Source organism: Cyberlindnera jadinii (assembly GCF_001661405.1).
Source record: "Cyberlindnera jadinii NRRL Y-1542 unplaced genomic scaffold CYBJAscaffold_1, whole genome shotgun sequence".
In the NCBI taxonomy this organism is placed as follows: domain Eukaryota; kingdom Fungi; phylum Ascomycota; class Saccharomycetes; order Phaffomycetales; family Wickerhamomycetaceae; genus Williopsis; species Williopsis jadinii.
This window is the reverse complement of record NW_017963652.1, coordinates 620,227-633,760: the sequence shown is the minus strand read 5'-3', so window position 1 is coordinate 633,760 and position 13,534 is coordinate 620,227. Positions and strand designations below refer to the sequence as shown.

Sequence of the window (13,534 nt, the reverse complement as noted above, 5' to 3'; positions counted from 1 at the left end):
ATCACTGGAATCAGTCTGGAGTGTTCCTCACTGACGCTGATGTGCCCTTTCACTCCAGTGATGTACTCTGAAGCTAAGTTCTCTTGATCAAGATACTTGATGAAGTATGCTAAGCGTATGTGGGACATGATAAAGCAGTCTGACTTAAGCACGATGTTTCTCTCCTTTGCAGACTGATCTGCCAGGCTCCAGAAGTACCTCTTTCTTCGTGATGGGCTAGGAGGTTTCTCCTGAGACCAGAACAGTGTTCAGAACAGTTACCAGCATTTGCTGAACGACGGCATGGCCTACTCATTGGCCCTAAAGTCGTAATACTCTGTGAAGTCAGTTTGTTCAGCAGGGATTGGCCGTCTCTGGAATATTCCTCTTCTCCGTGTATAATTCGATGGCTGCTCTTTAGTTTGTATATCAATGGACACCTGTTTGTCTCTGAGGAGGCATATTGTGTAGCCGTACACGGTTGAACGATGCCGTGAGCTATCTGTTATCATAACACAACTCTCTATTGGAATTGTGACTCGCTAGGAAGGCAAAATGAAGCGCTCCTTATCCAAAGAACAAGGTCATTGATGCGTAGCAATGAAGCTATAGCACTATTCATAATACATCCATATTGTACGGCATTTATTTCCCCTGACTACCTCTTGTTTTTGTATTACCATCTGGAACATATCCTGGAACACAGATTAAAGCTTGCCCGCAATTAAAGGCTAGCTGAGTACACCCATATGATAAGTTACAACATATCAATCATTGGCTGTTGGGCATCCTTGATAAATGACTATAACTACCTAGAAAACACTCGCTGCTGGTATGGCATTCACCCATGAGACTCCCACACAAGCTCTGCCCACTACAGGGTGTTTGCTTAACGGTTCAGCTTATAGTCTGCTAGTCATATTGACGTCACAATATATGTTCACCACCAATAACCTTTGTGTGGTGTGTTCCTTTGCCCAGGATGTGCTATCGAAACTTATAAATAATGACAATGAGATAATTCTTCAAACAATATAGATTAAAAATTCTGTGAGAAAATGGCTGGTTCATAAGAACTTGAAAAAGAGCAAATACAATGGTTCAAGGAGCTCCTTTAAAATCATTGTACAACATCCAAATCTTGATATGGCGTAATCCAAGTAGTTCCACTAGTTACAATGGGAATATAAAGTAGCTTTGACAAGAGTATTACATAGAGAATATCATTCACTGGATCGACGATGAACTCGGAATTAATTCCAAAGGTCGAATATCACAACGGATATATACTTTCTGCAAGGAGTAGGCACCAGGCGCAGTGAGGCTTGTCAAAGGCAGCGCCTGCAGGCATTTGCCGGTGTGTGGGCATATGGAAGCTGCAGTGGGAACCATCGCTACGCACAGAGTAAGAACTGCGCTCTTTCCTGGGAGGGAAGTACAACCGGGTGCTTTACGTGTAAATGGATGAAGAGAGTAGAGGGTAAATTGATTCATCTGAGTATGTATTTACTTCCAGTGAATTTTTTGTCGGCGATGAATGGCGAGACTAGCATTACGGTAAGCAGTGTGATGTGTGATGTGTGCCGTAACGCTGCTGTAGAAAGTAGACCACCACCAATGGAAAGCTCCTTGCTTGGTGCTCGCCAGCCTTTTGTTCATAATGATCTTTATAAGCAGCGATAGATCGTGAATAACACACTGGCAGTATGAGTCGTCTCAATTATGGAGCACTATGATGCAAATATGTACTCTTATGGCTGGCGACGGTTGCCTCAGCATCGCTGTGTGAAATCAACTACACCATGCACACTGGACGGTGCAACTCCTCTTTGACTCTAGCACAGGAGAGTCAGACATGGAGCCACAGCTTATCCTTCTATGTATATTTGAGCTGTAGTAAGTCCCTGGACATAATGCTGCGAGTGACTCAAAATCCTTTATCGAGGTTCACGAGTACATTTATCATCTCTCTATTGGACATCTCTACGTGATGGAGGGTTCAACAAGTAACGTCCAGCCAATTGACCAGCACGGCAGTTACTAACTGGCTAAATCTCACTGAACATAGCACTTGGAGTCTAATCTCGCTCCGCTTGTGTACACTACACGCCATGCTTCCCTCACTCTCCAGGGAGACACTATCACCAATCCACACCTATAACGGCATACTTTCCTGCGTATAAAGGGCCATGAGCTAAACTGACAAATACGTGGCATATCAGCACTTACTAGCAGGTTCTTATCAAGCCACAGACCGAGATATCGAACCGGTATTTGGCACCTTGGTAACTGTTCGGTCCGTCACATTCAACAGTGTATCAACTTCTATTGGACTCATCTCCAAAATCAGGCATCCAAGCAGATAACAATGTCCCTATTTGGTTGTCTCATGGTACCATAATTGTCCACCCAGATCATATCAGCTCAACTCTGGCTGCGTCTCTCTGCCAAGTACTTCGATAAGGAAGCCATTGTACAGCCAAAATGAGCCAACCTGTATAGATAACTGCACTCCACGCATACAACTTCTGCACTTATCACCTAATGGTGCAACATCTCCATGGATCGTATTACTGTTATAGGATAAATTACAGCAAATGGGTTGCATAGACTATAGATCTTCAAAACAAATAGAATATTATATTACTTAAAAACACTCAATAACTTATGTATAAACGATTACTTCTTGCAGCAAGCTGAACCAGCAGAAGTGCTGTTGTCACTAACATATCTAGATGTAGTGTCCAAGAAGGACTTGACCTCAGTTGCACCACCTTCAGCCTTGACCTCGGAGGTGGTCTTAGCGTATGATGGTGGGATATCAAGAGCTGGGTTAGCTGTGAAGAAGTTTCTTGGTCTGATCAGCAAAGTGATTGGCTCAGAAGGCATTAATGGGTAATCCTCAGTAGCTGGAACGTGGGAGATACCGAAAGTGTGGAAGAGAATGAGATCAGTGTTCTCAATGTTATCGGTACCATCACCAATCCACTTCTTGATACCAATGTCTGGACCAGAGGATTGTGGAACAAAGACACCAGATGGATACAATCTGTCCTCCTCGTACTTGACAACAGAGGTTGTGTATCTGGCCCATGGAGCTCTGTTGGCTTGGATGGAGCCCTCCTTAGCCATCATCATTGGAGTTTGCATGGAAACAATCTTGTAGGAAGCTGGCTTTCCAGAGTACTTGTTGATAGAAGATGGGTTGATGATATCCCAGGTTCTAGCAGTAGCAGCGTTGGCCTGGGAAAGAGAGTCCGCAACGGTCTTGTAAACAGTTCCCTTACCGTACCAACCGTTACCGTATGGGTTCTCCTTGGAACCAAGAGGGTGCTCAGATGGCATGACATCGGCTTGAACAACAGAGTTGTTGTCACCGTCAACACGTGGATCAATTCTCAAAGAGAACAAGTGTTGATGGTTGTGAGCGTTAACTTGTGGGTAAACAGTAGTACCCCATGGAGCAGTAACCTCACCAATGTTGGCAGCATAAGTGTTCAGGATACCTGTAAGCTTGACGTCCAATCTGATGGAACCATCTTGCAAGAAGTTCCAGTAAATACAGTACTCGTAGTTAGCAGCAGTGAAGATTTGAGAAATGATCAATCTTGTAGCTCTGGTAACAATGGTGGTAGCAAAGTCATCTCTGAAATCAGAGTGCTTGAACAAGATACCCTCATCCTCCTCGTGGATACAGACAGCGTGCTTGACGGTCAATGGGGCACCAGATCTGTCACAGAAGTGAGCATCCAAGTACTTGATCACACCCTTACAGTCACAACCAAGAGCCAATGGGTTGGTCATGTAACCGGCACCGTACTCGCCGATATCCAAGGCGTGCTTTCTGTAGTGCTTGAAAGATGGGTCACCGTATGGCACAACCATCTCAGCAAGAGACATTCTGTGGAAGATTGGTCTGACGTTACCATGGTCGTTGAAAGTAATGTCAGAAAGAACAATACCTTCTCTGTAGTTGAAACCAATGTGGAACTTGAAGTTGGACCACTCCATGATGTTACCGGTCATCTTGAAGGAAACACCTTCTGGTTGAGTGATGTTGATTGGCTTGACATCGGTTCTGTAGCCGTACTTCTTAACAGCATCAGATGGGTAGAAGTTTGATGGTGGCTGCTTAGACAATGGTCTTCTAACCTCTGGAATATCGATGAAGATAACCTTCTTCTCCTCAGTGTCAACAATTGGAAGGAAGTCCAATGGGAAGTTGTATTGGGAGTCATCCTCGTGTGGTCTGTAGTACATCATAGCTTGTTGCAATCTGTGAGCAGAACCCCATCTGGCGTCGTAACCGATGGTCCATGGGTCACAGTACACCTTGTGCATGTCTTCAGCTGGAATACCAGAAAGAACACATTGCTCGATGACCTTTGGATCAGTTCTGATAACCTGCTCAGTGTACTGCAAATCCTCAACCGTCAAGATTGGTTGGACACCCTCAATGTGCTGCAAGCCTGTGATGTTCAAGTTCACCAGGTCAACAATACCTTCCTGGATACCAGCCTTACCAGCCTCCAGGAGGAAGAACTGTGCCATTCTTGGTGGAACAGGACCGTTGTGTTCTTTCCACTCGTAGTAGGACTTCTTGGTAGGCTCTCTCAAGGTAACAGTGTTGAAAGAGATCTTACGAGAGCCATACTCCTTCTTGACGATGGCGACAACTGCGCTGATCTCCTCTGGAGAGAGAGGGTCCAATGGATGTTGTGGTGGAGCTGGTGCTTTCAAAGAAGCAGTAGCCTGAGAAGCGATTTGTTGAAGACGTTCCATTGTTTGTTGATTGTGATGATGACGGAAGAGAACTGAACCAAAGACATGCCAATTGGAAGATTCTCACCATCATTTATATATCAATTGGTTGGCCGTTGTCCATGGATGCTCATCGTTCTTATCGTAATATTTTATCCGTTTCGGGAAACTAAGTCCAGACACCCCGCCAGGCCGATAAGGCGCGTATATTCCCAAAACGGAAATTTGAAACGCTTCACGGGATTTCAACGCTGAACCGTTTTGTAGCAGCAAAAATCATTGGACGCAGATCGCATAATCTACAAAGCCTTGGATATTTGCACTGCAAGTACTAACGCTTCCCATTTCACAATGTCAAATTAAGATTGTCGGATAATTAAACGTCTGGTGCTTGGTGTTGCCAGGTTTTTTTTTGCCCTTGGTGTGTTGTTTTCTCCTTGGGCTTCATGCTAAAGCGTCAAATGGGGTACTGAGCCACCACCAGCCTCAGCTCCATCAACGTCAGTGTAGTTTGTAGATCTGGAGTTCTTTTTGCCGAGATGGCGTCTACGCTTCTCGACAAAGCTCAGTCCGCTGATGGCCTTGCCCACTTGCTTGTCGTCGTCCTGATGGACCAAATCGTCGTTTCCGAGATATAGGACCTTCATGATGTTACCAAATGCAACCACTATGGACTTGTGCCCGAACTTCGCAACCTGGGATACAGAATTGACCAATAATCCCTCAGAGTTACCCAAGGATGGGATGTCGTATGTGTCAAACTCTCCATCGGCCTTTAAAACCCAGCCCTCCCACAAATCAAAGTCCTTTTCATCAGTCTTAGCTCTTCTGCGACGCAGCCCGTCGTTTTGGTGAACACCATTACTGCGTCTCTTAACTCCCATCACCTGGTTTGTGTCGGTAACGCACCAACCTTCCACATCTTCACGTTGATATACATGCTCTGTGACTTGTTCAAAACCGACACATCTAATTTCACGAGGGTCACGCTCGACACGGAGGCAGATCGACGTCTTTGCCCGATGGTCAACAGTGAAGGTATGTACGACAACGGTGTTGGTATTGGCTAATGTGTATGCCACGGAGAATGAGGCAAGAGATACAGAACCACAGAAGCGACAGTGGGTAGGCTGGTCATGGAAGACGCAGAAGGAGCCTCTCTTGTACTTCATTATGGAGAAAGACTTTATCAAGATTCCAGTTTGCACGTCAACTAATTCGGCAACCGTACCAGCAGTACGCACCATGAAACCAACAAATGGAACAATGGAAATTTCTGACCTTGTATAATCGGCAGTTGGTTGTTGGGGTGCAGATATGAGACTGTTTGGATTATTGAATCTGTTCGTCTCCACAGTGACGAAACGGGATCTCCACTTGTTATTAACAGCGGTAGATACAAGGAGCTGGCCATCTTTTGTCAGTGATACCAAACGATCGTTAACACGCGGGGTTATTAGTTTGGCACAGGATACCAATTCGGTGTTCGATAGTTTCTCTTTGGTCAACTTCCCTTCCTGGCAAGATATGGTTAAAAGGTCACCATTCTGTAAAATGATGACAAAATCTTCCAATTCGTTGGTGACATTTGCATTATTTCCAAAGGCAGTAGTTGCACCTAGGTGAGGGGATGTGATTGATCTCATGCTGTTCCTTCTTGATGTTGGAGGTGACGCCACGGTCTGGCTCAATAGCATTTCTCTTCTCTTTCTCATGGCAAATGCGGGTACAGTCTTGTGTCTGAAGAAGGCCTCAAGTGGTGAACTGTTCCTCAATATTTCCAGTTCAAATCTCCATATCCACGTCATCGATAATCTTGACCAACATTGTACAACCCCTGATTTCGAAAAGGCTGCAATATAATTGCCATGAGAGCTCAAAACAACGTTGGTGATTGGCCATAGCCCTGTACTGAGTGGTAGTTGTGATGGCATTGGAATCGGTTGGGATAGGGGAGACCAAATCAGTACCTTATGGTCTAACCCTATGGATACGATGAACGGAGACCTCGACGTGGTAATTTTGATAATATCCAAAAAATGGGAGCCACTTAGTACCTTAGTTTGGAAAGAGTGCTCCTTTTCGTCAAGCTTCTTCAGTGAATCCTCCTCATGCGAAGCCAGATTTGGCGAGAAATGCTTCAGTGCGATCATTGACAATGATAAGGTCAGAATCAGGAGGGTAAGGAACTCCAAAATATAAAAGATGTCAAATTTGTAAGACGTGTGTAATCTGAAGCCATTCATGATCGTATTACTAGCAAAACTGGCAGTAACAGGCGCATCAATAGACACCAGAACTTTTTGATGTGAAGCTTTCAATCCAATAGCTTGGATTATATCACCACTGAACACCTTCTTGGTTAAAAAGTTGGCGCTGTCACTAATCTCGTCAGTTGAACCATACGACCCACCCATCCATCTTAAATTCAGACAGACGATGAACGAAATTATAAGAAGAAAGCCTGTAATTTTTGTCGAAAATGGGAGGGAGATTTTGCGTGTGTACTCCTTGAATGTTGATGATTCGGTGTTGGTATCATCAATTAAATCGTGCAGTTCAAGTCTGTGGATATCGATACTCAGTACGCTAGCAAAGAAAGTCAAGTGTAGGATATGACTAAAGATCAAGGCAAACCCTGTAAATACACAAAATATCTTTGAGTTTGGAATGACATAAGGGTAGCATACACGTAGGATCAACAGGTCGACCGTCATGACAAACGTTGAAGTTAATCCAGAGCGTTCCAATCCTTTTGATAATCTGTATGCAACGTTCATCTCACCTGGGATTTCTGATATCACTGACACCAAGCGAAACATATTTTCCACTCCACACACGATGACCAAGAAGGGTAACAAGTGCAAGGGTATTTCATAAAAATCAACCTCTGTAAAGAAAACAGTAGTGAGCGTTGCTGCAGAAAAGATTGAGAGCACCATCTCCGTGACAAATGCAAGAAGGAGACCACATTTAGAGGTCACCATTGTGAGGTTATTGAGAGATATCAGAGTATAAATGACAACCAAGACATAACAACTAGATACTATTAGGTGATCTGCAAATGTCATTCTGGTAAATTCCAAGATATAGTTGGAGCGCAGAGGTTCATTTTCCGCCTGCTCAAAAGTAAAGTGTACATCTGTATTATTTGACAAGGATTTGAAGTTTTCATCCCAGATATCTCCATACTTCTGATCCTTTGTGTACATCATCAATAGCCTCAATGCCTGTGCACTTTTCATTATCCCATTGACGCTCACACCTCCTGATAATAGCCCTATTGACTCTTTCTGTGAGATTGATTTATCCCACTCCCCAGACGATAGTGGAGAATGGACAAAGACCGAGTCCTGCGGGATATTCTTCATCATGCTCTCCTGGACTTGAAGCACTTCCTGGAGGAAAGTGGGATCCAATGCCCCTTGATCCATGCTCTTATCCCAATCCACTAGGCTTTCGGGCTGAAACCATATCTGTTTCACCTCCATCTGCGGCAGGGAGCCCACAGCATGTACTGAGGGTGCTGCCGGATATAGCTCTGTGATGTATTCAAACTCCAACTGCTCCCCAGAGCTCAGCAGAGCGTACAGTGAAGGGTACGATAGTGTGAACCCAACAGTCAGCGGTATCATGATAAACAAGGTCTGGTTCCTCACAATTCGAAGCGCCAAGTGTCCGTACAAGTGCCGTAGACGTGTGATATACCTCGTATTCACATATCTCCATAGAACTAGGAGCAGAGAGCCAATGAACCGTAGAAAGTCAAGCATTGTTATGTGTACCTATGTTTCAATACCTGTGTAGAGAGAGCCGCCCAGTGTATCTCCCTTAGCCGCCCGTGTGTTCAATCGCTATTGCCGTTGTTTATTTCTTGTCGTTCTGTCCCGAAGAGCTGTGTATGTTTTTTGATGTTTTTTCTCTCCCGCCCTTTTTGTGTTGATGAGGATTCTCTCTGCTCTCCAAATTCCGTCCTTTTGGGCTTGCGTCTTCTCTCCCACAGGCTCGCTAAAATACTTAGGCTCACAGAAGGGGATTTTGAAACCGACTGGGGCTTCCGAAGCCGCGCGGGCCCGCGCGCTGACTGAAGGGAAGTGATTTGCGCTACAGGAGAATTTAGGGCGAAACAACAAAACTATTCGTTAATACTAAGACGAGAGTCACTTAGTTCCCAAGGAGGTGATTTGCAATTGACTCATTTCCGTCAACAATTGGCTCATACGATCGTCTAGCAAGCCTTGGGAGTAGGCGTCACGGTCTCCTTCGTTGAGGTAGTTCTGTATCTGGGCCAAACGGGTGTAACCTTCTGTACAGAATCTCATCTGGATCTTCACAAGGGCCTCGAATGAGGGGTCGAAATAAGGGACTCTGAGGGAGATCAACTGTGGCAATTCCTCCTTTAGCTGGTCGTTCAACTGGTCAAACACCTCCTTTGCGAGTTGTAGCTCCTTCTCTGCTCTTGGAAGCTTAGCTGCATCCTTTGCAGGCTTATCCACTAGTCTACGCACCTTGGCCTTTGCGCCCTCGTAGTCCACCTTCTTGTGTGCTCTTTTCTTGATGGCCTCGTCAATCTCTGTGAAATACTGCGTGAAAGTGGTGATTGGTGTCAAAACGGTTTCACGGAATGGCCCGTCAAGCTGCTTCACCGTCTCGCTGTCAAACTCTGTGACGCACTGCAAATAGTAGTTACCAACGTTACTGGACCCGCCCATGGACTTGGAATCGTCATAGAGCGAGGAGATCACCTCTGCAATACGGACCTGTGAGTTCGTCATTGCACGGATGGAGTCCAAGTAACCCTTTGCCTCCTTCTCCAACTGCTTCCCTGCTGTGTTGAGTCTATCGTTGAGAGTTAGTAGCCTCACCACCGCTTCACACAGTGCATACTCACGTCTTGTAACGTCTCTCTTCAATGTCATAGTCTTTGTCACTAGTACGGTCCGTGTTCTTCACAAGCGCCTGTGTTTCACATTAATCCCCGGTTAGCCATGTCCAAAACCTTCAATTTCATTCGCATAGATCGCCACATACCTGTGTGCCTGCTCTGGAAACAGCCTTCTTGAACCCTGTCCAACTCATATTCTCCTGAAGATGTTTTCCTCTTTACTTCCCTGCAATTGCGGGCTCCTTGCTTGTGGTCTGTGGTTTGTGGTTTCAGGTGTGTGAGATTTGCCCAAACCGAGCTCCCCTTAAAAAAAGCCCAATTTAGTGGTGGAGATGGGCCGGCCGGCACAGCTCTTTGTGGTGTTTGTTGTCAAGGGCAACAACGCTACATAGGCGGGTATAAAAGGCAATACAAACTTGTACTCTTAAGATCACTTCTAATAGAGTCGAATATATAACTATGGCTCGCGGCAAGCTGTCTCTATAGTTTTGAGTCTGTTGGCTTGATGCCGATGCCGTTGACGTTTCTGTACATTCTGACACCGTTGTCGCCCTCGACAAACTGGCAGGATCTGATGACTTTCCACAAGGAAAGCCACATGTTTTCACCTTCGTATCTGTAGTGCTCTCCCATGACCTTTTGGATAGCGGCGCTAGCCTCTCTAGCGTTGTAGAATGGGATTCTTGAGACGTAGTGGTGGAGGACGTGTGTCTCGATGATGTCGTGGAAGATGTGTTGGCCGACAAATCCAAAGTTTCTGTCGATAGTGGCGGCGGCACCTTTGGCGAATGTCCATTCTGAATCATCGTAATGAGGCATTGTTGGGTCTGTGTGCTGCAGGAAGGTGACGAAGACCAGCCAATGGTTGACCCACATGAATGGGACGAACCAGTTGATGAAAGCAGACCAAGCGCTGAAGGTCTTGGACCACCAGTAGACAAGGGCAAAGGTGCACAGCATACCAATATCGGACAGGACGATATACCAGTACTCCTTCTTCTCAAAGATTGGCGAGGATGGGTTGAAGTGGGATCTACCAAGTGCAGAGTACTCAGGGTGAGGTTGGCCTGTTGCGTTGGTGAGGAGGTAGAAGTGCAAACCACCGATCTGTTGGAAGATGAGCGTAAGGAAACTCATGATTGGCGTTTCTTCTGCAACTTCTGAGATCACTGATTTCCCCTTCATTTCGACATACTCCTCCTTGGTGTAAGGGACGAAGACCATGTCTCTTGTCAAATGACCAGTGGCCTTGTGGTGTTTACCGTGGGAGAACTTCCAGGAGAAGTACGGAACCAGCAAATACGAGTGCAAGATCCAGCCAACCGTGTCGTTGACCCAGGTGTAATCACTAAAGGCACCGTGACCACACTCATGAGCCAAAATCCACAACCCAAAGGCGAAGAGACCCAAGCAGTAGGCATAGACGTTCCACAGAACGAATCTGATGGCCTGGCTCTCAACAAGTGGGATCAGTCTGTAACCAACGTTTCCGATGATGGTCATACAGATGATGTCTCTGGCAACATAACCAAGAGATCTAACGAGACTTCTCTCGTAGCAGTGCTTTGGAATGGCACTCAAGATGTCCTTGATGGTGTAATCAGGAACTTTGAACACGTTACCATGTGTATCGATCGCAGTCTTCTGAACCTGTGACAGAGACGCAACATTACCAACTTTCGTTGTGCGTACTTCAGATGAATCTCCAGAATCACCTGGAACGCTGCTTCCAGAAACGAACGTAGCAGACATCGATAGCGAATGAATACACACAGATTTCTCTGACAAAACCTAGGGGAAGGAAGAGACGATGTGAAGCACACAACTACAATTACATTTTTTGCCCATACAGAAGTTTTTTCCACTCTGCTACTTGCAAATGTCCAGCTATAACTTCTTCGTGCAGGAAATTTGTTGAGATTTTTCCCATCCCCTGGGCAACGCACAAAGCCCGTCAAAATATGTTGGATTTGTCCATTTGTCCTGTACCGACATCGCAGTTCTAAAAATGTCCAGCACTGCCCAGCCGTGTAGGTAGACGCATTGATATCGCTGTGTGCCGATGGCTCTTTCTACTTGGGCGTGTCATCTAATCTGCATCACTTTTGATTGGGTTGATTCCGACATTCCTCCTTTTTCTCGTTGGTTTTCTGCAGTTCGTTGCAAAGCTTTGGAATGGGCTTTTCAAATGATAATGACCTAGATAAAGCTCTAAAATAAGATGCTCAACGGTTGAAGATCGTCGGTGCATGGGAAAGTTTTTTTTGTCCCTTTAGCTTAACTTTGTTTGTTTCTTTTTGGGAGCAGCGTCACGAAAAGTCACGTGCCAGTTTAGAGCTTTGGGGAGTTAGAGTTTCCGGAAACCGTTACGCGCACGGCGGGCGCAGCAGGCGCAGCAGGCGCAGCGGTGATGGATCTCAGGTAGCAGTTTGGTTCATAGGCTTCATTCGAGTGACCCAGGTAGGGATTCATTTATACACCTTAAAGTCCCGAATTGTTGGTGAAGGAGATGGTTTTGAGTGCGGTTTGGCACGCATTCCATCAATTGGGGTCTGCTTGGTGACTAGTCCAAGTTGAAGATCTGCCAGTGGCTCTGATGTGTCCATATGATGAGAAGCACACATCCGGACATACAGGCTAGGATGGGACTTATATCTTTGGATAGACAAGGATCTTGTTCTTGGGAGTATGGATAGGTATAGTTGTATGATGTGGTTTATGACTTGATGTGGAATGTTTGGAAATAATTGTAGTTTTCTGATCTATAACTGATGATTCTTTTATAATTTTGTATGCCTATTTTTTAAGAAGAAAACTGGAATCGTAAATTTATTGGAGAATTTTAGATAGTGAGCTGAGTTTATAATATAATAAATATTCAGGTCCATTATGATAGTCCATACAAGGAGTGCATGTGAGTGAGTAAGTGAGGAAACTCATAACTGTAGCCTGTTAACCTGGTAGAAGTATCATCGAGTTTGGCTCTGTATAGTGATTGTAGTAACCGTTCATTGTTGCTTCTCTAAACGTCCATAGTCATGCCACACCTATATGTCCAACTTGCACTGTGATCAAACTAGTTGGTATAGTAGTTGGGGATACCTCTATGACCTCATGGCTGACGGGGTCGTCTATGTTGATGTTCCAGATGATGTGTAGCATTATAACAGATAGTTGAGAAAAGATATAGTTTTAGATTCACTTGGGCACTTATCATATCGTTGTTTTTTCATTACTGGTATATTTCATTGAATACGCTTAGCTTCAGGTAATATGGATAAGTCTCAGTTAATGAGAATTTTGTTATGAGTTAGGATCAAGGTAGTCACTTGGAAATTTTCATCTCAGTTAATTCTACCAGTAAAATTATGCCCACACATGAGGAAGGACTCAAGCGAGTTATCAATGAATTACTGTAGAACCACCAGATTTATATTTGAAATGAGATAAGACAAGTATAATTTCGCTGATGATGAATCAATCATGCTGGTATTGTCATACGACTGAGGATATGGAAAAGTACATCGAAGAAGGTAAACCGTATCCTTATTTTGAACATGTATAGAAAAGTATCACTGAATATTCCTGATAGAGTCCCCAAATGAAATCTCACTAGAACGAAGTAGTCTTCCAATGTGGGAGCAGAACGAAAGCACTACTGGTGCAATTCCTAAAAGCAATGAAGAGACGGATCGGATCTTCGAATAAGTACTTAGTTCGAGATCCAACACTTTGAGATAGTTTACTGATAAGGAGAACAACGCTCATGAAGCTATGGGACTTTTCACCAGGAAACTTCACGTGAAACAGAAACCTTTTTGGAGAAGACACCAGACACAACTAGTGGAATTCTTAATCTCTTCATGGCCTCCTGCTATGACACCTTGTGTATTCAGTTACTAACTGTAA

General features: G+C 44.8%; 4 protein-coding genes across 4 annotated transcripts; all 4 read right to left on the bottom strand.

The window, feature by feature from the left end:
- Window positions 1-2,658: 2,658 nt before the first annotated feature.
- CYBJADRAFT_165356 (amine oxidase) lies at window positions 2,659-5,122 on the bottom strand (the record flags this gene model as incomplete). Its single annotated transcript, XM_020214006.1, has 1 exon — window positions 2,659-5,122. The coding sequence occupies exon 1, from the start codon at window positions 4,759-4,761 to the stop codon at window positions 2,659-2,661; it is 2,103 nt and encodes a 700-aa protein (XP_020073022.1). The 5' UTR covers window positions 4,762-5,122.
- A 67-nt stretch (window positions 5,123-5,189) lies between these two features.
- Window positions 5,190-6,986, bottom strand: CYBJADRAFT_145643 (uncharacterized protein; the record flags this gene model as incomplete). The annotated part of the gene is made up of 1 exon (XM_020213243.1): window positions 5,190-6,986. One exon carries the CDS (start codon window positions 6,984-6,986, stop codon window positions 5,190-5,192), a length of 1,797 nt encoding a protein of 598 aa, XP_020073021.1.
- Window positions 6,987-8,900: 1,914 nt separating this feature from the next.
- On the bottom strand, window positions 8,901-9,819 carry RVS161 (amphiphysin-like protein RVS161; the record flags this gene model as incomplete). Its single annotated transcript, XM_020213496.1, has 3 exons — window positions 8,901-9,579; window positions 9,632-9,699; window positions 9,772-9,819. The coding sequence occupies 3 exons, from the start codon at window positions 9,817-9,819 to the stop codon at window positions 8,901-8,903; spliced, it is 795 nt and encodes a 264-aa protein (XP_020073020.1).
- Window positions 9,820-10,029: 210 nt separating this feature from the next.
- CYBJADRAFT_165354 (omega3 fatty acid desaturase) lies at window positions 10,030-11,783 on the bottom strand. Its single transcript, XM_020214005.1, has one exon. It carries the CDS (start codon window positions 11,375-11,377, stop codon window positions 10,106-10,108), a length of 1,272 nt encoding a protein of 423 aa, XP_020073019.1. The 5' UTR covers window positions 11,378-11,783; the 3' UTR covers window positions 10,030-10,105.
- Window positions 11,784-13,534: the final 1,751 nt, after the last annotated feature.

Excerpts from the sequence above, each read along its gene's own strand:
- CYBJADRAFT_165354 (XM_020214005.1), bottom strand. The coding sequence starts at position 11,377 with ATGTCTGCTACGTTCGTTTCTGGAAGCAGCGTTCCAGGTGATTCTGGA.